The 26,937-nt window shown below is 43.5% G+C and overlaps 2 protein-coding genes across 3 annotated transcripts; both read left to right on the top strand.

Moving 5' to 3' along the window:
- Positions 1 to 2,531: 2,531 nt before the first annotated feature.
- Positions 2,532 to 18,128, top strand: LOC121560601 (lissencephaly-1 homolog). The gene is given in 14 exon segments (XM_041873548.2): positions 2,532 to 2,894; positions 4,114 to 4,232; positions 4,880 to 5,124; positions 9,083 to 9,206; positions 9,534 to 9,655; positions 10,590 to 10,676; positions 12,410 to 12,499; positions 13,154 to 13,242; positions 14,612 to 14,648; positions 14,651 to 14,830; positions 14,960 to 15,082; positions 15,261 to 15,426; positions 17,191 to 17,279; positions 17,892 to 18,128. Coding segments are annotated over 14 exon segments (1,656 nt in total). The 5' UTR covers positions 2,532 to 2,798; the 3' UTR covers positions 17,981 to 18,128.
- On the top strand, positions 18,123 to 24,431 carry LOC121560603 (PILR alpha-associated neural protein-like). Of its 2 annotated transcripts, XM_041873552.2 has the most exons (6): positions 18,123 to 18,751; positions 19,234 to 19,292; positions 19,633 to 20,048; positions 20,677 to 20,755; positions 22,794 to 22,937; positions 23,735 to 24,431. In XM_041873552.2, the coding sequence occupies exons 2-6, from the start codon at positions 19,282 to 19,284 to the stop codon at positions 23,754 to 23,756; spliced, it is 672 nt and encodes a 223-aa protein (XP_041729486.1). In that variant the 5' UTR covers positions 18,123 to 18,751; positions 19,234 to 19,281; the 3' UTR covers positions 23,757 to 24,431. The 2 variants fall into 2 exon arrangements, with proteins under 2 accessions (XP_041729486.1, XP_041729487.1); XM_041873553.2 differs by lacking the exon at positions 22,794 to 22,937 and having other exon boundaries at positions 18,123 to 19,292.
- Positions 24,432 to 26,937: the final 2,506 nt, after the last annotated feature.

The raw sequence follows: 26,937 nt of genomic DNA, 5'->3' as shown, positions 1-26,937 counted from the left end.
CTATGATCTCCAACACCTTAACTAAGCTTGAAGAATTTTGAAAAGAATAATGGCCAAATATTTCACAATACAGGTGTGCAAAGCTCTTATGAGACTTACCTAAGAAGACTCACAGCTGTAATAGCTGCCAAAGGTGTTTCTAACATGCATTGACTCTGGGGGGTGAATACTTACAGTGAGGGAAAAAGGTATTTGATCCCCTGCTGATTTTGTACATTTGCCCACTGACAAAGAAATGATCAGTCTATAATTTTAATGGTAGGTTTATTTGAAAAGTGAGAGACAGAATAACAACAACAAAATCCAGAAAAACACATGTCAAAAATGTTATAAATTGATTTGCATTTTAATGAGGGAAATAAGTATTTGACCCCCTCTCAGTCAGAAAGATTTCTGGCTCCCAGGTGTCTTTTATACAGGTAACGAGCTGAGATTAGGAACACACTTAAAGGGAGTGCTCCTAATCTCAGCTTGTTACCTGTATAAAAGACAACTGTCCACAGAAGCAATCAATCAGATTCCAAACTCTCCACCATGGCCAAGACCAAAGAGCTCTCCAAGGATGTCAGGGACAAGATTGTAGACCTACACAAGGCTGGAATGGGCTACAAGACCATCGCCAAGCAGCTTGGTGAGAAGGTGACAACAGTTGGTGTGATTATTCGCAAATGGAAGAAACACAAAAGACTGTCAATCTCCCTCGGCCTGGGGCTCCATGCAAGATCTCACCTCGTGGAGTTGCAATGATCATGAGAACGGTGAGGAATCAACCCAGAACTACACGGGAGGATCTTGTCAATGATCTCAAGGCAGCTGGGACCATAGTCACCAAGAAAACAATTGGTAACACACTACGCCGTGAAGGACTGAAATCCTGCGGCGCCCGCAAGGTCCCCCTGCTCAAGAAAGCACATATACAGGCTTGTCTGAAGTTTGCCAATGAACATCTGAATGATTCAGAGGAGAACTGGGTGAAAGTGTTGTGGTCAGATGAGACCAAAATCGAGCTCTTTGGCATCAACTCAACTCGCTGTGTTTGGAGGAGGAGGAATGCTGCCTATGACCCCAAGAACACCATCCCCACCATCAAACATGGAGGTGGAAACATTATGCTTTGGGGATGTTTTTCTGGGCATTGAAAATGGGTCGTGGATGTGTATTCCAGTATGACAATGCCCCAAAACACACGGCCAAGGCAACAAAGGAGTGGCTCAAGAAGAAGCACATTAAGGTCCTGGAGTGGCCTAGCCAGTCTCCAGACCTTAATGCCAGAGAAAATCTGTGGAGGGAGCTGAAGGTTTGAGTTGCCAAACGTCAGCCTCGAAACCTTAATGACTTGGAGAAGATCTGCAAAGAGGAGTGGGACAAAATTCCTCCTGAGATGTGTGCAAACCTGGTGGCCAACTACAAGAAACGTCTGACCTCTGTGATTGCCAACAAGGGTTTTGCCACCAAGTACTAAGTCATGTTTTGCAGAGGGGTCAAATACTTATTTCCCTCATTAAAATGCAAATCAATTTATAACATTTTTGACATGAGTTTTTCTGGATTTGTTTGTTGTTATTCTGTCTCTCACTGTTCAAATAAACCTACCATTAAAATTATAGACTGATCATTTCTTTGTCAGTGGGCAAACGTACAAAATCAGCAGGGGATCAAATACTTTTTTCCCTCACTGTATCTAATCGAGGTATATTAGTGTTTTATTTTTCATTCATCTTAAAAAATATATCACATTTTTCTTACTCTTTCACATTATAGAGTATTTCATGTAGATAGTTGACAAAAAATGACAACTAGCCTAAATCTATTTTAATCCTACTTTGTAACACAATAAATGTGAAGAAATCCAAGTCGGGTGTAGACTTTCTATAGGCACTAGACATATAAATCATTTTTACTATGGAAGTTTAAAGTTATTACAACTTATTATAACAAAAGGTGCGTTATGATTGAGCACTTATTTGTTATTGAATTAAATGGCTATTTAAATGCTTTATTACATTTACATTTTAGTCATTTAGCAGACGCTCTTATCCAGAGCGACTTACAGTTAGTGAGTGCATACATTTTATTTTTTTTATACTGGAATCGAACCCACACTCCTGGCATTACAAATGCCATGCTCTACCAACTGAGCTACATATCTCACAAACTGAATTATTGAAGACCAAGTCCCATTCGCATACACTGAATATAAATAATTATTAAGTTATAACACCAAACATTGTTAGGCTATAACAAAAGGCACATATTGGCACAAAAATGCAATCTTATCAAATCAGGTAGTGGAGGGGAGAAGTGAACGAGGGCAGAAATGAGGGAGCACATTTTATTCAAATTAAACGCTGCCTTGGTTTTTGGATTTAGTCAATTAAGTTCCTCTCCCTTCCACCTAGTGTCACTGTAAACCAGAGCAATGGATGTAACTGTCCGGAAGACCAGAGAAGAAGTTACTAAAGCGCCTGTGTTTGAGATCTACTACATTGCAGTCGGACTGCGCAGAATCACTGATCTACACAAATCTCCTTGTGTTCGAAAAACTACTCATTGCTTGATGAAGATTAGCGAATCTGCGCACATCCTTGGTCAAATGTATCCCCTCGAACAGGCTATCCACCATTGTTGCCATCAGCGATGAGACACGTCTATGGAAACAATTGACTGTAAAGAGAGCGGACAGAAAACTAGTGAAACGGTAGAAACACTTGAATGCTGCATGGCCCACACGCCTAGTGAAACGTTGTATACAGAATAATCTGGAACAGTTGTTGGTGCTTGTAGAATAGGGGTTTCAGATGGGGGAGGTGAGAAAGCTCCAGAAGAAACTGAGACAGATTGAGAATCTGGAGATCAAAATTTCTCAATCTCTCACTCCAGAAGAAAGAGTAAAGGTACAGAACACGACTTCACTTCTAATCTTCATCCATAGTTTTAATATCAGTCGTGTCATGAGCGCACCGGCGCTTATTCCACAATCCTGAATATATTTCCCTTGGTACTAATACTCCCGGATATGACTGTACTCACTCCCAGGAGAGATCTTGATGTAGCACCTTAATCCTCCAATACAATCTTGCAGGTTACATTTTACATTATTACACTCTCGATGGCGAGGGAGTTCAATTGAGGCCACCCTCAAACACTGCAACCTAGCTGGACCACAGAACAGCTGATCATTAAATCATTTCACCCATGTGAGATAGAGAATTGGCTCGCTAGATCATAATCTTTAGAAATATAGAGGTAAACAACTTGCATTCTCATTGGGTTTTGACAGAGTTTTAGATGTGGTTTTAGATCAACCTCATCTACACTGGCACTAATTGAATATATCAAATGTAAGCATAACATGATACCCTGCTCTTGTGTCTAAATGTATCACGCCTTTATCATCTTGATTTGCGTTTATGAACCCTGGATTGCTGATGCTATGAGAGGCTTTGAAGCCACCGGTCGGCCATATTGGCACTCCCTAGCAGGAGACCTCCATTAAAAGGAATGGAATTCTACAGTATTTTAATTAAGGACAACATTACATGTATTTAAGTATTTTTGTTGTAGTGGGGACAATAACATTAGTACTCGCAAAAAAAAATACTTTGTAGATCTTTTCAATTTTAAAATGTTTATGTTAAGCTCACATAATATAATTTGAAAGTATACATTAAGGTGCCTGTAATATAATAAACATGTCAAAAACGAATGTAGACATTAACAAATGCATTTCTATAGCTTCCAAAATATTATTTACAATCGAGGAGGAGTACCAAGATGGCTGCGCGGTGGCTTCAATACAGCGCCCCCTGTCAGCCATTCAGGGTTTATACACATCGTTGGGGGGCACATATCAATAGTCTACAGTGGTAATTTTGTCTCCTTTCCTTAAACTGCTCTGATCTGGAAACATTGGACAGGTGACAGTACTATAATGGATGGATGTCTACTCACTGTCTTTTATCAGTCCATCTCTTCTCAGATCAGTGCAGATGAAGGAGGAGCGACGTTAGACTATTGAGACGGACCCAGGGAGATTTCTACAGTCATCCATGTTTTGTTAACCTAAATGATGTTCAAACAAACAAATCTCCCCCCACACACACACATCTTCAGATCTCCAGGAAGGCGGAGCTCCGCACCAGATTGGCTGAACTTCTGCTGCAGCTTTCTGGCCCCGAGCAAACTCCGGGGATTGTGGGAGAAGGAAAACAGGAGAAGATGAAAAGACAGGTGTAAGGAGAGATAGAGAGAGGGGAGGGAGGGAGAGAGAGAGGGGGGAGGGAGGGAGGGAGAGAGAGAGAGAGAGAGAGAGAGAGAGAGGGAGGGAGGGAGAGAGAGAGAGAGAGAGAGAGAGGGAGGGAGGGAGGGAGGGAGAGAGAGAGAGAGGGGAGGGAGGGAGGGAGAGAGAGAGAGAGAGAGAGAGGAGGGAGGGAGAGAGAGAGAGAGAGAGAGAGGAGATAAACATCCCTGTTCACAAGCTGTAACATTCACTTTTATGCTTTTGATCTGGCGTGAGTCTAGCCGACATAGGTCAAAGTCAGTCAGTCATTCTTTCAAGGCATCCTAATGTATTGGCGTAGTAGAGGGGATAGTACGTCATGTAGCCATCACTTAGGGATTCCTTCCACAGAGTCACAACTGGGCACACTCTCCCAGGGAACACCAGGGGAAATGTATTTATCACAAAGTAATATAAAGACATGATGAGATTATACTAGAATTTAAGAAATTCTTATCATTATTTGTAAGCTTGCTTGTGTGTCTATGGCTTAGCCTATGTACTGTACTGTATGTCTGTGCACATAATGTTTTCCTATATGTGACTGCACTGTCAATTCACTCTCTTGGTATTTTTTTATTTTTTTTTGCTCGGGTACAGTGAAGCCACCTCTGAGGTGCTTCCATCACACAGCCCCTCTGCTACCAAGATCCCCAAAATCCCTAAGGGAGAAGCAGAGCTGACAGGCCGACAGAAGAAGACAGACAGTCAGAAGGAGACGGTAACGAGGGGAGAGACAGGAAGAAAGGAGGAGACGGGAGGACGGAGAGAGACAGGAGCAGGGGGAGAGCAGTCAGAGACATGTCTAGCTGTGACCGACACGAGCCCCAAGGACAACCAGGAAGGTGGGGTTATCTGTGAACTAGGGTTTTGTAGTTTGATAGATTATGTAGACACATTCTCATACTCATTGGTATCTCACAAATGTACTGTGATTGAAGGAAAGAAAATGTATGCACACTGCTTGGTAGGCTCCCAGAAATTATATCTTAAATAGTCAACGTTTTGATCTGTCCTTCCCACCTGGGTTGTGTTCATTAGGGTCCACTGTGGGCACACTGTAGCAAACCGCTTTACAACGACAAACCAAAACAACCATTTCATAAATTCAGATCGTACCTACCTGAACACGAGCTGATCTGTCTGTACTGTTTGTTTCCTAGAAACAGAATTAGTTGCATGCTCTAGAGCTGACAAATACGTGTATAGTAATTATTGATCAATTAAGGTTAGAGAAGTGATGAGTCAACCATGGCTATTATAGTCACTCCCAACATCCATTATCAGGCCGGAGGCCTGTCTCACAATAGGAGTGCTGATCTAGGATTAGTTTAACCTTTTAGGTCATACTGAATAAGATTGTATGGACAGATCCTAGATCAGCACCTACTCTGAGACGCTTTGTGGATACTTGCCCAGGTCCCTCCCTGTCTTATACATTATGATCTTAAAGGCAAAACGGATCCTAGATCAGCACTCCTACTCTGAGACTCTTTGGGGGGAATTCCGACCCAAGAATAAGTGTGCGTAAATGGAACGTAAATCTCTTTTTATGCACTTTTCTCTCTACACGTATTCTGACCTTAAACTTAAGCATGAGAATACCATGCTATTCACTCGCTATTCGTTTGGGGTGGAGATTAAATAAATTAAGGTGTGGTGGAGGTGTGTCTACCTTGACTTAATTCCCTCATAATTCCACCACCTTCACGCGCGATGAAACGATGAATAAGGTCGAGCAACCTGTCAGTTCCAATTGGAACAACATCTTCTTTATTTTTTCCGATAGAAATAACACCATTCTCCGTGCACTGTAATTTACAAATTGATAAGAGCTATTGATAAGCTCTAGGTAAAGTAAGCCATTTGGATAAGGGGATTGTAAATATGAATGACAATTGTTTTAGATCTATTTTAACTTATGATCGCTGGAGACAAATGTGAAACCAGTCATATGGCAGCACAATACAGCATATCAACATATCAACTTTCCCACAGTCACGTTTATAATATACAGTAATAATATATATATATATATAATAGCCTTATAACTTGCAAGGATGACATTTGGAGACCCAAGCTTCTGTAGCCATGCGCAAATTAGAGTATAGCGCCAAACCTAGAGAGTTGATTTATGGTTTCTAGAATGTTTTAATTATATGCACAGACTTTTCACTGTATTCTGTACAATTTGTATCGTGTTAAATATTAGCCACTGTCAGTTATACCCACATACATTTATAACGGTCACTTTAGTGTTCGTTTCCTTACATTTTGCATCATTCCATTCCATAGTTAGTTTACCTTTCTTTCCTCTGTCACGTTCATGTGGTGGTCCTGAGGATTGCTAGCAATAGTGGATCATATTAGGCTAACGTATTACAAGTTGTGCAATAATTTGCGACATGTAGCCTATTTGAATCATTATGGACTGCAGACCATACATACAGTGCCTTGCAAAAGTATTCATCCCCCTTGGCGTTTTTCCTATTTTGTTGTTTTACAACCTGTAATTTAAGTAGATTTTTATTTGGATTTAATGTAATGGACATACACAAAATAGTCCAAATTGGTGAAGTGGAATTAAAAAAATGACTTGTTTCAAAAAATTCTAGAAAATAAATAACGGAAAAGTGGTACGTGCATATGTATTCACCCCCTTTGCTATGAAGTCCCTAAATAAGATATGGTGCAACCAATTACCTTCAGAAGTCACATAATTAGTTAAATAAAGTCCACCTGTGTGCAATCTAAGTGTTGCGTGATCTCAGTATATATACACCTGTTCTGAAAGGCCCCAGAGTCTGCAACACTACTAAGCAAGGGGCACCACCAAGCAAGCGGCACCATGAAGACCAAGGAGCTCTACAAACAGTTCAGGGACAAAGTTGTGGAGAAGTATAGATCAGGGTTGGGTTATAAAAAAATATCAGAAACTTTGAACAGCCCACGGAGCACCATTCAATCCATTATAAAAAAATGGAAAGAATATGGCACCACAACAAACCTGCCAAGAGAGGGCCGCCCACCAAAACCCACAGACCAGGCAAGGAGGGCATTAATCAGAGAGGCAACAAAGAGACCAAAGATAACCCTGAAGGAGCTGCAAAGCTCCACAGTGGAGATTGGAGTATCTGTCCATAGGACCACTTTAAGATGTAGACTCCACAGAGCTGGGCTTTACGGAAGAGTGGCCAGAAAAAAGCCATTGCTTAAAGACAAAAATAAGCAAACACATTTGGTGTTCGCCAAAAGGCATGTGGGAGACTCCCCAAACATATGGAAGAAGGTACTCTGGTCAGATGAGACAAAAATTTAGCTTTTTGGCAATCAAGGAAAACGCTATGTCTGGCGCAAACCCAACACCTCTCATCACCCCGAGAACACCATCCCCACAATGAAGCATGGTGGTGGCAGCATCATGCTATGGGGATATTTTTCATCGGCAGGGACTGTGAAACTGGTCAGAATTGAAGGAATGATGAATGGCGCTAAATACAGGGAAATTCTTGAGGGAAACCTGTTTCAGTCTTCCAGAGATTTGAGACTGGGACAGAGGTTCACCTTCCAGCAGGACAATGACCCTAAGCATACTGCTAAAGCAACACTCGAGTGGTTTAAGGGGAAACATTTAAATGTCTTGGAGTGGCCTAGTCAAAGCCCAGACCTCAATCCAATTGAGAATCTGTGGTATGACATAAAGATTGCTGTACACCAGCGGAACCCATCCAACTTGGAAGGAGCTGGAGCAGTTTTGCCTTGACTGGCATAAGCTTGGCTAGATGTGCCAAGCTTATAGAGACATACCCCAAGAGACTTGTAGCTGTAACTTCTGCAAAAGGTGGCATACAAAGTATTGATTTTTGGGGGGGTGAATAGTTATGCATGCTCAAGTTTTCTGTTTTTTTGTCTTATTTCTTGTTTGTTTCACCCAACAACAAAAAAATTAGCATCTTCAAAGTGGTAGGCATGTTGTGTAAATCAAATCATACAAACCCCACAAAAATTCAAATCAATTTTAATTCCAGGTTGTAAGGCAACAAAATAGGAAAAATTCCAAGGGGGGTGAATACTTTCGCAAGCCACTGTAGTAGTTTAAACCTGGAGCCTGGCACACGGTTCACGACGACTGTACCGTTGTCATCACTATTCCATGATTAGTGAGGATTATTAGGGTAGATTTATAGGACTACTGTTCAACCCCTATTGTACACTTTTCTCACCTTTCAATATTTCATGGATTTATTAATTGAATATGGAAATGTTCAGGATGAATCAAACAACTATATTTTTGATTCACCAATATATTTTGTGCGTAAAGGCTCTCCAAACCTGTTTTTTTATTATTCATAAATGCTTTCCTAACCCTAAAAAGATCAGAGTATTTTTAAATCGACCAATAGGTGCTGAAAAGGAGACGAATATGTGTGTATTTACATGGCTTTCTTTAATTGATCCCTAATATTCTGAACCACTCTCCATATATTCTAATTAAAGGAACACCACATTTAAAGGGATGGCTTTAGATAAATGTACTAAAAACCCTATTGAATGATAACTCCAGGGGAAATATTTTGGCCATCAAGTGGAAGGGTTTTCAGCGGTTGAATTAAATGTATTCAGCACACGCAAGGGAACCACGCCTGCAAACCCCGTTACGCACCTGCACAAAGCCTGAATACCAACTACTGAGATGTGCATAGGAAAGGCGTACAGTCTGAATCGGGCCCTTTGTAAAGAAGTTCACGCAAGACTTGGGTTCTGTGTTCATGGTGATTATGATGGGTCCCTTTTTTTTTTCAGATGCAGAGTTTACATCTCTCAAAGCATCATGGGGGAAAGCCAAGTTTCGCTTGACGTCACTGGAGGGTCACAGTGACATCATCACCTGTGTGGTTGCCGTTGACAACCTGGTGATCTCCGGCAGGTAAGTGAGTCATTCTCTGATTTAATAATAGATCTCATAACTGTGAATAATTCAATTAATTTCTCTCTTTCTTTCTCTCTTTTTTCTTTCTTTTTTTCTTTTTTTCTCTTTCATTCATTCTTTCTTTCTTTCTCCCTCCTCCTCTCTCTGTAACCCTGACATGCTAACTTTCTCCTCCTACACCAAGAGAGCCATTCTCGACTGAGCAGTGTTAGCAGTGTTATTCAAGTACTTGAACCGTGTCTGCTCTCACACTCTCTGTCTCACACTGACTTAATCTCTCTCTGTTGTTCTCTCCGTCTCTCTCTCTATTTCTCTCTCTCTCAGTCGAGACACAACAGTAAAGGTGTGGCACGTTCCTACGGCAACAGAGCAGCGGAATCTGGGAGGTCACACTGGTGGGGTCACCTGTCTGTCTGCCCTGCCGCCTGAATACTGTAGGGGACTAGGTAGGGAATGGACACGCACACACGCACACACACACACACACACACACACACACACACAGCTATGTCTTACTATACTAACCCTAACCCTAACCCCTAACCCGAATCCTAACCCCTAATTCTAACCCTAACTCCTAACCCTAAACCCTACCCCTAATTCTAACTCTAAACCTAACCACTAACCCCTAATTCTAACCCTAACCCTAAACCTAACCCCTAAGCCTAAAATAGACTTTATACAAGTGAGGACAGGTTTACTATTCGTGTGAAGACTTCTGGTACCTACAAGTATAGTAAAACGTGTACACGCGCGCGCACGCACACACACACACACACACACACACACACACACACCCCTACACCCTTATTCTCAGTCAGGCATCCTGATTTCAGGCAGTGTAATTATAGTTTTAGTTCATCAGGTCAAATCCATGGAGAGAACTAGCAGCAGCAGTCACTCTGGGTTACCTCATACTGACTGAAGGAGGGATCGTTACACTGCTTGAACTTCTCTGCCCTTTCTGTCTCCTCCCACGCTCCCCCTCTCCATATCTCTATCTCTCTCTCCAGGTTTTTTCTCTGATTCCATGAGCTTCTTTGGCATAAGTCAGGCTTACATTGCCAAGACGAGAACTCTGGAATATATCATATTAAATCAATAACATCATGGATGATAATTATATGCATACTGACTATGAACTGTACAATGATAACAAATAATTATAAGTTTCTCCCCCACACTTCTCTCCATCTCTTTCTTCCGTTCAACCCTCACTTGTCTCTTCCCCTCCATTCCCCCCTCTACTCCCTACTGTAAATCTCTCTCTCTCTCTCTCTCTCTCTCTCTCTCTCTCTCTCTCTCTCTCTCTCTCTCTCTCTCTCTCTCTCTCTCTCTCTCTCTCTCTTTCTCTCTTTCTCTCTCTCTCTCTTTCTCTAGCCTGGGATCTGTCTCTGGGAGACAAGGAGAAGTTCATCCTGAGTGGCTCAGCAGACTGCTGTGTGAGGATCTGGGCTTTAAGCACTGGTGAGTTCACTACACACAGACACACACAAAAGTATTCATCCCTCTTGGCGTTTTTCCTATTTTGTTGCATTACAACCTGTAATTTAAATGGATTTTTATTTGGATTTCATGTAATGGACATACACAAAATAGTCCAAATTGGTGAAGTGAAATGAAAAAAATAACTTGTTTCAAGAAATCCAATAATAAATAACGGAAAAGTGGTGCGTGCATATGTATTCACCCCCTTTGCTATGAAGCCCCTAAATAAGATCTGATGCAACCAATTACCTTCAGAAGTCAAGATAAAGTCCACCTGTGTGCAATCTAAGTGTCACATGATCTGTCACATGATCTCAGAATATATACACCTGTTCTAAAAGGTCCCAGAGTCTGCAACACCACTAAGCAAGGGGCACCACCAAGCAAGCGGCACCATGAAGACCAAGGAGCTCTCCAAACAGGTCAGGGACAAAGTTGTGGAGAAGTACAGATCAGGGTTGGGTTATTAAAAAATATCCGAAACTTTGAACATCACACGGAGCACCATTAAATCCATTATTAAACATTTTAAAGAATATGGCATCACAACAAACCTGCCAAGAGAGGGCCGCCCACCAAAACTCATGGACCAGGCAAGGAGGGCATTAATCAGAGAGGCAACAAAGAGACCAATGATAACCCTGAAGGAGCTGCAAAGCTCCACAGTGGAGATTGGAGTATCTGTCCATAGGACCACTTTAAGCCGTACACTCCACAGAGCTGGGCTTTACGTAAGAGTGGCCAGAAAAAGCCATTGCTTAAAGAATAAAATAAGCAAACACGTTTGGTGTTCCCCAAAAGGCATGTGGGAGACTCCCCAAACATATGGAAGAAGGTACTCTGGTCAGATGAGACTAAAATTGAGCTTTTTGGCCATCAAGGAAAATGTCTGGCGCAAACCCAACACCTCTCATCACCCCGAGAACCCCGAGAACACCATCATGCTGTGGGGATGTTTTTCATCGGCAGTGGTGGGAAACTGGTCAGAATTGAAGGAATGATGAATGCCTCTAAATACAGGTCTTCCAGAGATTTGAGACTGGGACGGAGGTTCACCTTCCAGCAGGACAATGAGCCTTAGCATACTGCTAAAGCAACACTCGAGTGGTTTAAGGGGAAACATTTAAATGTCTTGGAATGGCTTAGTCAAAGCCCAGACCTCAATCCAATTGAGAATCTGTGGTATGACTTAAAGATTGATGTACACCAGCGGAACCCATCCAACTTGAAGGAGCTGGAGCAGTTTTGCATTGAAGAATGTGCAAGAATCCCAGTGGCTAGATGTGCCAAGTTTATAGAGACATACCCCAAGAGACTTGCAGCTGTAATTGCTGCAAAAGGTGGCTCTACAAAGTATTGACTTTGGGGGGGTAAATAGTTATGCACGCTCAAGTTGTCTGTTTTTTTGTCTTATTTCTTGTTTGTTTCACAATAAAAAATATTTTGCATTTTCAAAGTGGTAGGCATGTTGTGTAAATCAAATGATACAAACCCCCAAAAATCAATTTTAATTCCAGGTTGTAAGGCAACTAAATAGGAAAAATGCCAAGGGGGGTGAATACTTTCGCAAGCCACTGTACACACACAGTCTGAGCCCTACAGCTTTGTCTGGGTGAGTTCTTGTGTGCGTCTATGTGGTGTGTTTGCGTGTGCCTGCGCAATTGCATGTGGGTGTTGTGGACAATTAAATCAGTGTTCCCCTCTCCATCCAGGCCAGTGTGTAAAGTCCATCTACACCTTTAATGCGGTGACTGCTCTCTGCTTCGTGCCTGAAGGTGATGGCTACATCATCACTGGATCAGGTCTGTGTGGATGCAGTTTCTGTGGGTGTGTGTGTATTTATGTTTGTGTGTCTGTGACTGTCTATGAGAGACTCAGTAGACCAGGGGTAGGCAACCCTGTTCCTGGGGTGCCGCAGGATTGTGTTCCAACTAGGCACCACACCTGACCAACTGAGCTAATTGGTCAGTTCAGTGATTGCCAAAATTCAACACACCTGGTCTTCCAGGTTGGTTAAATCAAAAACATGAAGTGCCTGCGGCACTCCAGGACCAGGGTTGCCTACCCCTGCAGTAGACAGTAAGTGTAGTCAGACTGATAGAGGCAGACAAGTGAGGAGACTCAGGCTCACAGGTATTTATGCAAGCCATCAGTAATATCTGCCAGCAATTGTCAGGCCTAGTTAACCTCTCGTTCTCTCCCTGTCTCTCTCTTTCTCTCTCTCTCTTTCTTGCTCTTTACCATCCCTCCCCTCTCTCTTTTCCTGTACTCTCTCTCTCCATCCATCTCTCTCTCTCTCTCTCTCTCTCTCTTCTCCCATCCATCTCTCTCTCTCTCTCTCTCTCTCTCTCTCTCTCTCCTTCTCCCTTCACCCCCTCTCTCTCTCTCTTTCTATCTACCTCTCTCCCGCTCCCTCACTCTGTATTTATCCCCTCCCTCTCTCCCTCTGTCTGCAGATGGGGGTAAAGTTCAGGCCTGGAGCTGGCAAACCATGGACAACTGTCAATCAATCAATGCCCATGAGGAGGCTGTCACCTCCCTACAGGTGGCTGCCATAATCAAGAGCCAATAGTGTCACATTCTAGACTTTTAAGCTATAGTGTTCAAACTGAAGAAAATGGACTGAAACTGGTCCAATAACAAACAATCATTTTCGTTTTCTGTTGTGCGCCCTAATGAACATGAACTTGTGTTTTCATCAAGGCCTTGCTGAAATTAAAGCAAATATTTCTGCACCATTGCCAGGTCTGTGTGTGCTTTAGCCAACTTAGTTGTTGTTGCCATGCCAGACAAATTGGCTGAGGCAGAAACAAAAATGGCTGCCTGAAGGACCGAATATCTTATAGGCTACACACTTGTAGGCAGTGTGGAAATATATTATTATTTAAGATAAATTATTAAGAAGATATATAGATTCCAAAGAGGTTCAAAAGAGTATTCAGTGCTCTTTTCCTCGTTTTTTGTTACTTTAAAAAATAAAGAAGTTATATTTGCTAGGAGTATAGAGCAGCGTTTCTCCAACTTTTCCAGCTCGAGGCCCAAATCGTCCTCCAACGACCCAAATTAAGAAGAAATAGTGTGTGATTATAGATGTGTTCTTATAACTCGGGACCCAACTCTGTCATGCCCAGGGCCCACTTTGGGTCCCGACCCGTAGAGTAAGAAACCCTGGTATAGAGGATCAGAAATGGACTATACATGTTTGGCTAAAAGACTTTGTAAGGTTCCTTGGGGGCGTAAGCTGTTCAAATACATAGTTTAAAGGTCCAATGTAGCTGTTTTGATCTCAATATCAAATATTTCTTGGGAACAATTAAGTACCTCACTGTGATTGTTTTCAATTAAAATGGTCAAAGAGAAATAGAAATTGCTTCTTAGCAAAGAGCCAATTCTGTCAGGGAGTGTTCTGAGTGGGGAGGGGAAAACTGAAAACTAGCTGTTATTGGCAGAGAGGTTTGGAACTGTCTTTCTTATTGGTCTATAAACTAATTTGTCACCAGGCAGGCCGAAACGATAATCCCACCAAAACAGGCTGATATTTTCAGCGGCCTTTTCAAACAGCTCTTACACTAAAAGGGCATTATTATAATTTTTGCAATTTCAAAATATTATTCCAACATCATAGTGTGGAAATATATATAAAACACAAGAAAATCAAGTTTTTGATTGCACTGGGCCTTTAAGACTTACATTCATGTAGCGTTACATGCTCAACACATTTAAGCCAAAGCAGTGAAAGCACCATCCCCACCTTCTTTGTTAATTAATCATGCAAAGCCATGTGAGACCACGCACACAAGTATGCATGCACGCACAGACAAATACATGCACACACACACACCTTTATCCATGCATTGTATTCAGCCGCTGCATTCAGTCTCCATGACAACTGCCCCCTTCTCTATCTTCCACAGTCCCAGGGTCCCCTTGTGTTCAGCAGCTCAGCAGAGGGGGGGTTTCTGTGTGGGAGGGGCTCTGCACCAACCGTGACCCCCTGCGGCTGTTACATCACTGGGATGCCAAGGTAACAGGCTGCGGGAGTCAGGGAGGTCGTCTGACCCTCAGTCCTCGTGGCGACAGGCTCTTCGTTGCCTATGGCAGAGCCAACCTCAGGATCCTCAACTGGAGGACAGGTGAGAAGCAGTGTGTGTGAGTGAATGCGTGCACGATATAGAAGAGCCAGCTTTAATACGGTGCATTGCTAGACCTTACCGATCTGTGTACTATCTGATGTTTACCCTTCCTCTCTCCAATCACCACAGGCACCGTGTGCAGGCTAACCAATCACAGCAGCATCGCTGGAGTAACAGATTGTGTACATCAGACAGGGGGACTCCTCATTGGCTCATGCTACGATTTGGCGAATGGGGAAAGCACCCTGAACTGTGAGTAAAGCTAACACAACTAGTTGTTCATTGAATATTATGGTACTATTGCCAACTTATAGAGCCACGCTGTTCATAGAATGCATTGTTACCGCAATCTATTTTGGTTTTCATCAACTTTTTCTCTCTCCTTCTCCCCCTCTCTCTCTCCCTCCTATTCTCCTTCCATCTCTCCCAGTGTTCTCTCTACCTCAGTGCAGGTACCTGGCCTCGCTGACCTGTGCGAATGCTCCGAGAATCCTTTGCTTTGCGGCGTGGCTCACGGGCAGTGGGGGTCACCGCTGGGTCACCGGGGGTCGTGACCTTACGGTGTGGGAGCAGCTCCCCAGCTCCGGGAAGCAGAGGTGGGCTCAACACCTTTCTGTCAGTACTCATCTAGATCAATGAATACTGATCTGATGATTTAATGATTAGTTTAATAGAACTCAGAAGTTCTTTATGGGTGCACCTGACAAAAAGTTAACTATTACTCATATGTCCCTATCCTCAGTTCTTCATGTGCTCTACACTAAACCAATGTCAGTTGGATAATATTTGTTTTTATTTTTTGTAAAGGAGAGGGGTCTCCCTTCTCTTGTTTTATTTTAATTTTTGTACATATAGGACAGTGTAGAATGACAGGGAAGAGAGAAGAGAGTTTCTTCCGAACTAGCGATGGAACTGGGACTTGATCCCATGCATGTAGGCTACTGACATATGAGGACCACAATGGAAATAAGCCTTCAGGCTTTATTGTGTTTTAATCTGGCATAATGTTTTATGTACAGTGCATTTGGAAAATATTCAGAGCCATTGACTTTTTCCACATTTTGTTACGTTACAGCCTTATTCTAAAATTGATTAAATTGTTTTTTTCCCTCATCAATCTACACACAATACCCCATAATGACAAAGCATTTTCTTTGGGTGCAAATTATTATTTTTAAACAGAAATAAAACATTTACATAAGTATTCAGACCCTTTGTTGAAGCACCTTTGGCAGCGATTAAAGCCTTGATTCTTCTTGGGTATGACGCTATAAGCTTGGCACACCTGAGCTGGTCGCCCGGCCAAACTGAGCAATCGGGGGAGAAGGGTCTTGGTCAGGGAGGTGACCAAGAACCCGATAGTCACTCAAACAGAGCTCCAGAGTTCCTCTGTGGAGATGGGAGAACCTTCCAGAAGGACAACCATCTCTGCAGCACTCCACCAATCAGGCTTTTATGGTAGAGTGGCCAGACGGAAGCCTCCTCAGTAAAAGGTACATGACAGCCCGCTTGGAGTTTGCCAAAAGGCACCTAAAGACTCTCAGACCATGAGAAACAAGATTCCTGGTCTGATGAAACCAAGATTGAACTCTTTGGCCTGAATGCCAAGTGTCACGTCTGGAGGAAACCTGGCACCATCCCTACGGTGAAGCATGGTGGTGGCAGCATCATGCTGTGGGGATGTTTTTCAGCGGCAGGGACTCGGAAACTAGTCAGGATCGAGGGAAAGATGAACGGAGCAAAGTACAGAGATATCCTTGATGAAAACCTGCTCCAGAGTGCTCAGAACCTCAGACTGGGGCGAAGGTTCACCTTCCAGCAGGACAACGACCCTAAGCACACAGTCAAGACAATGCAGGAGTGGCTTCGGGACAAGTCTCTGAATGTCCTTGAGTGGCCCAGCCAGGACCCAATCGAACATCTCTGGAGAGACCTGAAAATAGCTGTGCAGCGACGCTCCCCATCCAACCTGACAAAGCTTGAGAGGATCTGCAGAGAAGAATGGAAGAAACTCCCCAAATACAGTTGTGCCAAACTTGTAGCGTCATACCCAAGAAGACTCAAGGCTGTAATCACTGCCAAAGGTGCTTCAACAAAGTACGGAGTAAAGGGTCTGAATACTTGTGTAAATGTGATATTTCCGGGGGGCTTTGTAATACATTTGCTACAATTTCTAAAAACCTGTTTTTGCTTTGTCATTATGGAGTATTGTGTGTAGATTGGTGAGGGGGATTTTTTATTTTTTTACGTGTAACGTAACAAAATGTGGAAAAAGTCAAGGAGTCTGAATACTTTCCGAATGCACACAGTATAACAAGAACAATATGGACTGTCGGTGTCTAATGGTGATGTTGTCACAGGGGTGATGTCACAACGAAGCGAGACAGTCGATTGGACGCCTCCCTGATGGAATCAGAGGGAGATTCCGAGGACGAGGAGGACGGTGATGGTGAGGAGGGGGGTAACAGCAGGCTAAAACACACACACCAATAATATACATAGATCAGAAAAACTCAAAGCAACACGTCGCAAAGTGTTTCTACGGCAAGAAGCCATTTGTTCAAAGTGTCTTCTTTAGCTCCAGCTGTAGACAAATCTATATAAATCACATCCAAAAAAGTAGCTGTAAGAATATATCTTAAGTAACTTCAAGATTGATAGCTTTGATAAAGACTATGGGCTCGATTCAATCCGTAGCGCTGAAGACCTGCGCTACAGAGCGGTATAAACTTTAAAGCAGAACATTGCGTTCGCGGAGAATGCATTCACGGCAAACGCTGCATATGTCGGCTCAATCGGAAATGACCTACAGCGAAGATCATCAGCGCTACGGTTTGAATCGAGCCCTAAAGCGCATTTACTGAAAAATGATAGTTTTGGTCCATTGTTGGCTGTTGCTGTTTTCTTTTCTCTAAGGAAATAATCACTATCAACAGGTTCCTACTGTATTCCTAATAATCTATATCAATTTATATCTATATAAATCACAAATCCATTATTCATCCACTATTACATCCACTATTAGACACACGTTGAACTATGACTCCCGACGTTACTGTAGATTACGATGATGACAAAGAAGAGGACTACACATCCCAAGACGCATCAGAGTCTGGCTCGACATCGTGGCTTCGCTGTGTTCTCCAGTGAGAGCCAGTTTCACGCCACCCGCCGCCACCAAGCCCAAGACGCTGCGCCTCACAGCATGAAGAGCAACTAAGGCGAGAGGGAGGGAGTGAGGGGGACAGAGGAGAAGGAGAGAGAGGGGGGGAGTGAAGTGTGACAGATTGAGAGAGTGGCGGAGGTGGAGATAGAGCATACGGAGAGAGAGAGAGAGAGCGTGAGTGAGTGCGAGCGAGCGAGAGACAGATCATTTTCTATGTAAATTTTGTTGTTTCATGTATGCAATAAAGCTGTCACACTGTGACCTTCCTGCCTCCAAATATTTTTCCTACATATTGTGTACCCCTGCGGTGTCCCTGTTTATTATGAACACCAGTTATTCTGTTCATCACCCCACTCAACCCTGTCCTAGTGTAAATTAATGTATATTGATTTTCCTCCACCTCTCCGTCTCACCACTCTCTCTCCCTCTGGCTTGTCTCAGTTTTTTCTAAACATAACAGAATACTTTTTTCTTCTGCCCCCAAAATTAGAATATTATTATCTGTATCTTCATTATTTCCGTCTTCAAATCCATTTCATTTTTTTGCTGTCCATTTAATTGAACGAGTTAAAAGCATAATTAATATTTCAATCTCTTTCCTACAGTCTCCCTCCATCCTCCTCCCTCCCTCTCTCTCTCTTTCTCTCAGACTCTACATGTCTCTGTCGCTAAGGCAACCAATGCCTTTTCCCACTTGCTCTCTATATCTCCCCCTTTCTCGCTGTCTCTCTCATTCCCTCTCTCTTCAGCCAGAGGTAGGCATGTTAACTGATATCTGTCTGAGTGAATGTGGTGTGCGTGCTTGTGTGACAGTGAGTTGTCTGCTTGTGTGTGTGTGTGTGTTAGGGTGTGTGTGAGGGGGAGAGAGAGCGCGATAGAGAGTGTGTGCCAGCGGTAGTAGATATGAAGTCAATCTTTCTAGAGCTAAAAGTAGCACCATGTGGGATATTGGCTCCATGCATGCGTATGATGAATGTTTTGTGCACAGGTGTGTGTGTGTGTGTGTGTGCGTGCGTGTCTGATGCGCGAACTGTATAAGCATGTGGCATAATTAAGCGCTCATTTTGGACAGCCAGGAGTGCCACTGCCCAGGAGAGAGAGGGATGTGTGTATTCCTGTACTGCTGTCTATGAGTGTCTGTTTACATTTTCAATATCAGTCTGTCAGAAGAGCAGTGAACCCTGCCTCTCTCTCTCTTTCGCTCTTCCTCTCTTTTCTTTTTCTTCTTTCCTCTCAGAGAGAGAGATGATCGGAGGAGTGGGGGCTCAGTGAACAGAACGAAGCGATGGAGAGATGGTAAGATGGAGAGAGTGAAAGGATGTTTAGACAGACACAGAGTCAGACCATCTGGTTGTATGCATGTTGCATGAGGAGTCCAGTTAGACAGTGGACAATGCATTTGTAATGTTAATCGTGCTCTAATTCTCTTTCTGTCTCCCTCCTTTTCTCTCCCACCTCTTTCTGCTTCTCTTTATTTCTCCCTCCGTCTCTCTCTTCTTTTCTCTCTCCTTCCTTCCTTCCTTCCTTCCTTCCTTCCTTCCTTCCTTCCTTCCTTCCTTCCTTCCTTCCTTCCTTCCTTCCTTCCTTCCTTCCTTCCTTCCTTCCTTCCTTCCTTCCCTCTATCTCTCTCTCTCAGCTCCATCTCTCCTGTCAAACGACTGACCGCCCTCCGCTGCCTTTTCTTCCTCCTGGTTGCCGCGGTGACGCGACCCTCAACCTGTAACCGTGACGACGAGGGCGAGGGGCAGGTGGAGGCCCTCTCGGCCCAGCTGTCCGTCGCAGGACAGGTCACACCCACCCCTATTTGGTCTGTGGACTGGGGCCCCACACTGCCCCTGGAGGACGAGACGCATCACATCCTGTCCAGCCAGGAAGCGGACCTGCATCACCATGGGCATGAAGTCCCCACGACAACCGTCGAGGCCTGGCCGCATCATCAGAGTGCACCGGGCAGCGCTTTGCCCCAGGAGCCCCTGGACCTGCTGGAGGCCCCGGACGCAGAGGGAGTGGAAGATGGAAGAAGTGAGGCGGAGGAGAGAGAGCCTGAGGAAGGTGGGCACCGTAGAAATTAGTAAAGGTTTTAAAAATAAAGGATTTGTATTGGTGGGCATGAGAACAGAGTGTTTTGGAACAAAGACATCAGAAGAACTCGGGCATCAGGGAGTAACTTCAATTCCCACTGGGCTGGCTTTGTGTGGATGGATGGCTGCGTCTTGGTGGTGGAGAATACTTAATAGAGTTTTCTGAACTCACAAAAACACACATAAAGGAAATGGGTGACATCACACACCAAGCGATGGAATGGATGACTTCATCGGCTCATTCTCTTTTGAGTTGCTGTACTGACAGTATGGGCACTCTCTAAAAGCAGAGTTGTGATTTTTTTCTTGCATCATTGCAGTTGACCTGGGTTATTCATAAGGCTCCAAACGGAAGAAAAATGACTGAAACAGGGACGGTCTACCTGGTCCAATAAGAAACGCTCATTTTTGTTTTCAGTTGCAAAACATTTCAAAGCATTTTCCATTGCATGCTATAATGCACATGACCCTGGTTTTCTTCTATTGTGCTGATTTGATTGTTCCTTCTATTGTGCTGATTTCCAACCATGTGAAAGGTAACTCCTCTGTGTGTGTGTGTGTGTGTGTGTGTGTGTGTGTGTGTGTGTGTCCTCCTCCAGTGGACCCTCAGTTCTACGTCACTGTGACCATCTCCTCTCTGCTCATCCTGACTGCTGTCATCATTACAGCCAAACTCTGGTAAGAATCCTCCCCCCCCCCTTCTTTCTCTTTCTACCCCTTCTCTGAAACATATTTTTTATGTACATCAGGGCACTTCAACAGTGTTATTTGTTTGAACATGGGAATGGTAAAACTCGGCTCTAGATAGCGGATGAAAATACCTTCCCAATGTTTAGAGGCTTTCAGAGGTTTAAGGTGGCGCAATTTCAACCACTTCGGGTCTTGATATCCATGACGCTGTGTTGCTACATGCTGGTAAGCATCTAAACAGTTTGTGGGTTTTCTCTTTTGCTTTCATATGATGTTTGATGTACCGTTCACCTTTAAAATCAGCTGGGTGTGTGTTGTGCGTACTCAAATGAAGACTGGTCTCTGGAATGTAGAGCAGGGCTCGTGCTAATCGCTTCATTTATTTGGAGGCCTCTTTTTTTCCCACCTACTCTCACTATTTCACTCTCTTTCACTCCTATTCTCCCATTTGTCTCTCAATCGCTCTTTTTCTCTCTTTCCCCTGCTCAATTTTTCTTACCTTCTGTCACTCTGTGGTCCTCTGTAGCTCAGCTGGTAGAGCACGGCGCTTGTAACGCCAAGGTAGTGGGTTCGATCCCCGGGACCACCCATACACAAAAATGTATGCACGCATGACTGTAAGTCGCTTTGGATAAAAGCGTCTGCTAAATGGCATATTATTATTATTATTATTATTATTATTATTATTATTACTCTTAATTTCTCTCCCCTCTCTCTTTTCAACCCCCCCTCTCTCTTTCTCTCTCGTTCGCACTCTCTTTCTCATCCCCATTCTTCATCCTTTACTTTAATTTAGCTTCATCACCTTTCAGTAATACTGGGTTCTGGTTGATCCTTGATCATCACATAGTATTCTTATCTTCTTCCCTCCCAGCGCTGCCCGGGCCAGCTCCAGATCGTCAGATAATCCCTCTGCTCACTGTGTGCCGATATACGATCAACTCCATCTCTCTCTGTCTCGCTCTCTCGCTCTCTCTGAAACCTGCTCTAAGTGTTTCTGTGTTCAGCTAACTTAATTATCCTCCACTGTAGGCTGGTTGAAAGTGCGTGTGCTGACTTTACAGTGTGTGTGCTGGAAACAAGTGTTGTTGGTGTGCTTAATTGGAGCAACAGTATCTCTCTCTCTCTGTGTTGTGTATGTGTGGGCTTATGTTGCAGTTTCAGTATGACTGTAAATATACCTAGGGGGTAAATTGTGGTGAGGAATGGAGGGCAGGTTTTTGATGGGTAACAGTAGAGGATTGAATAGAGGAGAGACAGTATAGCATTGAATATAATTAAATTGAATAGAATTCTGTTGATTGTGATAATCGAAAAGCAATCGATGTTGGAGAACGTTTCACCATCTGGTATGAATCCTGGTGAATATCTTGTGTGTGTGTGTGTGTGTGTGTGTGTGTGTGTGTGTGTGTATATACATGTAATGTGGATAGTTTGCCTGACTGAAACTGCGTGTCTGTGATCTACAGTGTGTGACTGTGAAAAAGGCTTTGTTGTGTGTGAGTGCTCTAAAGAGCTGTGTATATACTGTACCTGTGACTCTCACTGTGCCAACAACATCATAACTCATACACGTAATTGGAATAATGTTTCCCCACATCAGCCCTGTATCCCCTTCCTCTCTCTCTCGTTTCATCTCTCTCCCTCTCCCCTTTCTCTATTTCTTTTCATTTCTCCCCCTCTCTTTACCTTCTCTCACACCCTCTGTTTCCTTCACCTCTTTACCCTCTTTCTTTCTTTCTTTCTTTCTTTCTTTCTTTCTTTCTTTCTTTCTTTCTACCCGCTATTTCAACCTCGACCACCACACTCCCTTTCTCTCTCTCCCTCCCTTTCTCTCAACCTCTCTGCTCTTCTCCCTCTCCTCTGATAGTGCTTTAATGAGTCAAATGAGTGCATTAACTCTCTCTTAGAGGCAGTGTAATGTGTTCGCCGCTGCTAAATGGCTCTGTCATTCCCTCTTTTCCTCTCACTCAGTCTCGCTCTCCGTCTCTCTCTCTTACTCCGTCTCTCTCTCTCTCTCTGCCAGTTACGACCGCAGCTGTTCCCAGCACCCACCCCCGCTTTCCCGTGGCGTGGCCCCCCCCCTCTCTCTCGCCCTCCCTCGTTCTCTGGCTCTGGAGGACAGCCGGCAGACGCTGCACGGCACCCCCTCCTTTACCGACAGGGAGAGGTAATGAGTCGCCTCACCAGCTCACTGGAGAGAGAGGGAGAGTGTGTATTTGTGTGGAGTTGTTAGTACATTGATTTGTGTGTGTGTGTGCGCGCGTTTGTGTCTGACTCTGAATCAATTTATGTCTGCGAATGTCTGCATGCGTGGATGCATGTGTGTGTTTGTTTGTCAGTGAGTGGATGGTGTGTCAAGGAATGGTTGGTCCCTCTCCCTGTGTGGTGTATGAGCATCATAACAGTACATGTGCATAGTTAGGCAATAGTGTACACAGGCCTGAAGTGTTAGGGCTATGAGATGTATGTGTGTTTTAGAACTTCCTCTCCTATGAGTCATACAGCTCTGGAAGCAATGAGCGCACAATCCATGAAATGATGCTTTTATAGCCGGGGATTTAAAGTTAATTTCAATCAGGATAATTGGACTCTACTCCAGTTCTCCTAGTTTCTCCTCTCCTCCTCCCCCCATCAAGTTCTCCTTCTTGTCCTTTCTATCCCCCCCCTCTTCCTTTCCCCTACTCTAGTTTTCATACTTTTCTTTCACCTACTCCAAATTCTCCCTACTCTAGTGTTATATAATACTAATAACGTATTATGTTCTAATTCTCTAAGTGTTCTTTTCCCCCTCTCCCCTTTTCCAGTTCTATCCTTCTCCTGTACCTTAACCCTTTTCCTCTGCCCATCTCTATCTCTATTCCCCTTCTTCTAGTTCGGCTCATCTCATCTCATCTCATCTCTCTCTCTATTCCCCTTACTCTAGTTCGGCACATACGATATCATCTCTCTCTCTCTCTCCGTCAGGATCCCCGTGGTGAACCTCTAAGGCGACCGTTTTCGATTTGATACTCATTTCTACGGGATGCGACGGAGAACATCAACACCGCCAGAGGGTGTGCCCACCGCGGCCCACCGCCGTCTTCTATTTATCTTTGACTGTGAAAATGAAAATCAGGAAACCAGGTATCCAGCCATGGCAAACCCTATTTTTCCCCCCATCCCTTCCTCCCGAAGGAGGTCTAGAAAAGCCCAATCACATCCCTTCCTTCCTGCTGCCATCCTCCTGTGCCTCTGTGCTTTGCTGTTAAATCTCTTTTCTCCAGTTTTCTATGGCTCTCTGTCTCTGTAGACTGACCAAACCATCCGCTGTTTTATATTCCTCTGTCTGTACTGCCCCAGGCTGTAGCAGCAACACACGTACAGCTCCCTCCGCTTTACCTAATTCACAAGCAAACAGTGTTAGATATCGATAGAACGTTTTATTCCCGCTGGTGCCAAAACCGCATTGCTATATGGGGCTATTTGTAATATTTCATACAGCTATATTGTGTAGCTGAACCTTGTAATATGACTAAATAGTGGACTTGGTTGTTGAAACTTGGTTGAAAGTGAAATATGTGTGTTATCTGAAACTGAAATATAGGTGTTCGGCAGGTAGTTTAGTGGTTAAGAGCGTTGTGCCAGTAACTGAAAGGTCGCTGGTTCTAATCCCCGAGCCGACTAGGTGAAAAATCTGTCGATGTGCCCTTGAGCAAGGCACTTAACCCTAATTGCTCCTGTAAGTCGCTCTGGATAAGAGCGTCTGCTAAATGACTAAAATGTAAATATGTTCAGCTAGCTGGTGAAGGGTTAAAACAATCCCTGTTTCCTAGGACTGAAGGGGGTATTTCACAAAGCTGTTTGGCAAGGTTGTCGCCAGCAGCCAATGTACTTAACACGACACGGTCCAAAAATCGCTGTTTACTCCCGCTTGGAAGCTTGGAATGCAAATAGACCCACTGCAGCTACCACATTCGCAATGTATTTTCTGGGTGTTTTTTTATTCCCTAAATTATTCTCTTCATTTGTTCCTTTAATTTTCTCACTTCTTTGCCGCCTGTCTTTGTTGTGCCTTTGTGAGCAAGTTATTTTCTCTCTGGAGTATGGGGATGAGCTGGGTTTATATAATACTGTTCTATATAGGGTTGTGAAATTCTGTAATTTTCCCAAGAGTCCCGGGTTTTCCAGAAATCCCAGTTGGAAGATTCCTGGAATTAGGAGGGAAGGAAATACAGGAATGTTCCAACAGGGATTTCTGGAAAACCACGGAATTTGTGGAAAGTTAACCTTGTTGTATATGAAAAGAGTGGTGCAAACAGAGTGCAATACATTTGCATATATTGCAATCAGTACAATCAAACGATACATGTGGTACAATCAATGGTGGTGGCAGGTAAACACAATGGGTATAAATGATACAGTCCAGAGTTGAGTCATTTTACCATCACCTGTTGTTTCTATTGAAATTCTGCTCCGACGTCAAAGCTTACACTAGTGTGTACTGTAGGATATTAGGGTAATGTACCTGTCCAACTCTTCCACCAGCTTTGAGAAATGACCCTCTGGACTTCCACTACACTAGTACAGATAGTGTTGTGACATCATACGTGACTCGTGTCGTTCTGCAGTCTAGTGTTCCTTGGTTCTCAGTAGCATTCCTGTAGACGTGTGGTTCCACTGTATGATGGAAAAACAATAAAAACTCAACACTGGTGTTTTAGCACTGTATCTGACTGGACTTTACTGGCCAGTGGCCTTGGGACAAGATATAGAATTGATCATGTGCGACGGCCAGCCTTACAGGAGAACAGTGGATGTATCTCAACTGTCTAAACTGGCCTGAGTTGCCTCCTTTCCTTCATCCGTCCTAGGTTGAAGATACCCAGGTTAGGACAACCTAATCATTCCATGAGGAAGCTTTTGAAAATGAACAGATTCATGGGACCAGTGCTGTTTCTAACTAGCATCGCTGGTCCCTTTGTTTAGAATTCTTCCTCATTTATGCAAAGACATATGGGATATTATCATTATTTTGTCTTAACCTTTATCTCCAACCTAGCATCTGTCCTAAACTTTAGGATGAGAAGGAGAAGAGAGATGATGTCATAAAAGAGAGCAGGAAATACACATGGGAGCCATGTGTTCTAATTGTGTCATTCAAATCCATTAACTGAGAGGTCCATTTGGCTTCTAGTGCAGATCAGAGCCATATATTTAGATAATATCAGAGCCATGTATTAAAATATAAATATGGCTCTGGTGCAAATATACTTCCTGATTATGACATCATCCGTCTTCTCCTTCTCTGTCATCCTAGGTCAGGTGATGCTCGTCAGGTCAACACTACATCATCCTAAACGTTAATGTGTTTTCATATCTGTAATAAGATACAGGAGAGGAAACCACTTTTAGACTATTGAGACGTACCCATAGAAAATCCTAAATTTACTGGAAGTATTAGAAGCTGCGGTGTGAGAGACACCAGACAGAGAAAGACAGTGTCTGCTGTTGCTTTTTTATTTCCTCTGGGCATTTTAATGATCAATCAAAGTAATTGATTGGCTGAAGTCCACTCCAAAGTTAACTACTGGCTGATTGTGAGTCCAACCAGCAGACACTGTAGCACTCCATAGTCTGTGTGTTCAAGGAAGGACACACACACACACAGTTAGGTATACACATACAAAGTCACATCTGAAGTTTTACGCACACACCTAGGTGTACAGCTGCTAGAATTCACAGCTCCCATCTGGTAGGAACAGAGCAAATTGAGAAACTGTAAAGCTCAATCACACTGACTGAAATTAACACGCCTATTTATAGAGGGGGAGAACGAGAGACAGAAAGGGGGAGAAAATAGGTGGGAAGAGGGAGGAAATTGGGTTAAAACGGAATAGGATAATTTCCCTGTCTCTCTATCCCTTTTCTCTCTCTCTGTGGGTGCCATGGGAGTTAATAGCTACCATTAACGTCATGCAGGATAGGGGGAGAGGGTTTTTAGAGAAAACAGAGGGAGACTGAGGAGAGAGAATGAAAGAGTGAGCGAGCAAGAGAGATGGAAAGGATGAACGTGAAAAAGGAAATTTGGAGCGTGTGATTGTGGGGGGACGAGGGAGGGAGTGCAGACAATTCCGACAGGCAATTTTAACGGTGAAATAGAAGCTTTGGCCAAAATATACCAATATCAA

The sequence above is a fragment of the Coregonus clupeaformis genome, unplaced genomic scaffold (assembly GCF_020615455.1).
Source record: "Coregonus clupeaformis isolate EN_2021a unplaced genomic scaffold, ASM2061545v1 scaf0427, whole genome shotgun sequence".
Lineage (NCBI taxonomy): Eukaryota > Metazoa > Chordata > Actinopteri > Salmoniformes > Salmonidae > Coregonus > Coregonus clupeaformis.
The sequence above is the reverse complement of the archived record's forward strand: the minus strand, read 5'-3'. Positions and strand labels throughout refer to the sequence as shown.

Coding starts and splice junctions, on each gene's coding strand:
- LOC121560603 (XM_041873552.2), top strand. Junction 20,049..20,676: donor GGAGAGAGAGCCTGAGGAAG/GTGGGCACCGTA, acceptor GTCCTCCTCCAG/TGGACCCTCAGTTCTACGTC. Junction 20,756..22,793: donor ATCATTACAGCCAAACTCTG/GTAAGAATCCTC, acceptor TCTCTCTGCCAG/TTACGACCGCAGCTGTTCCC.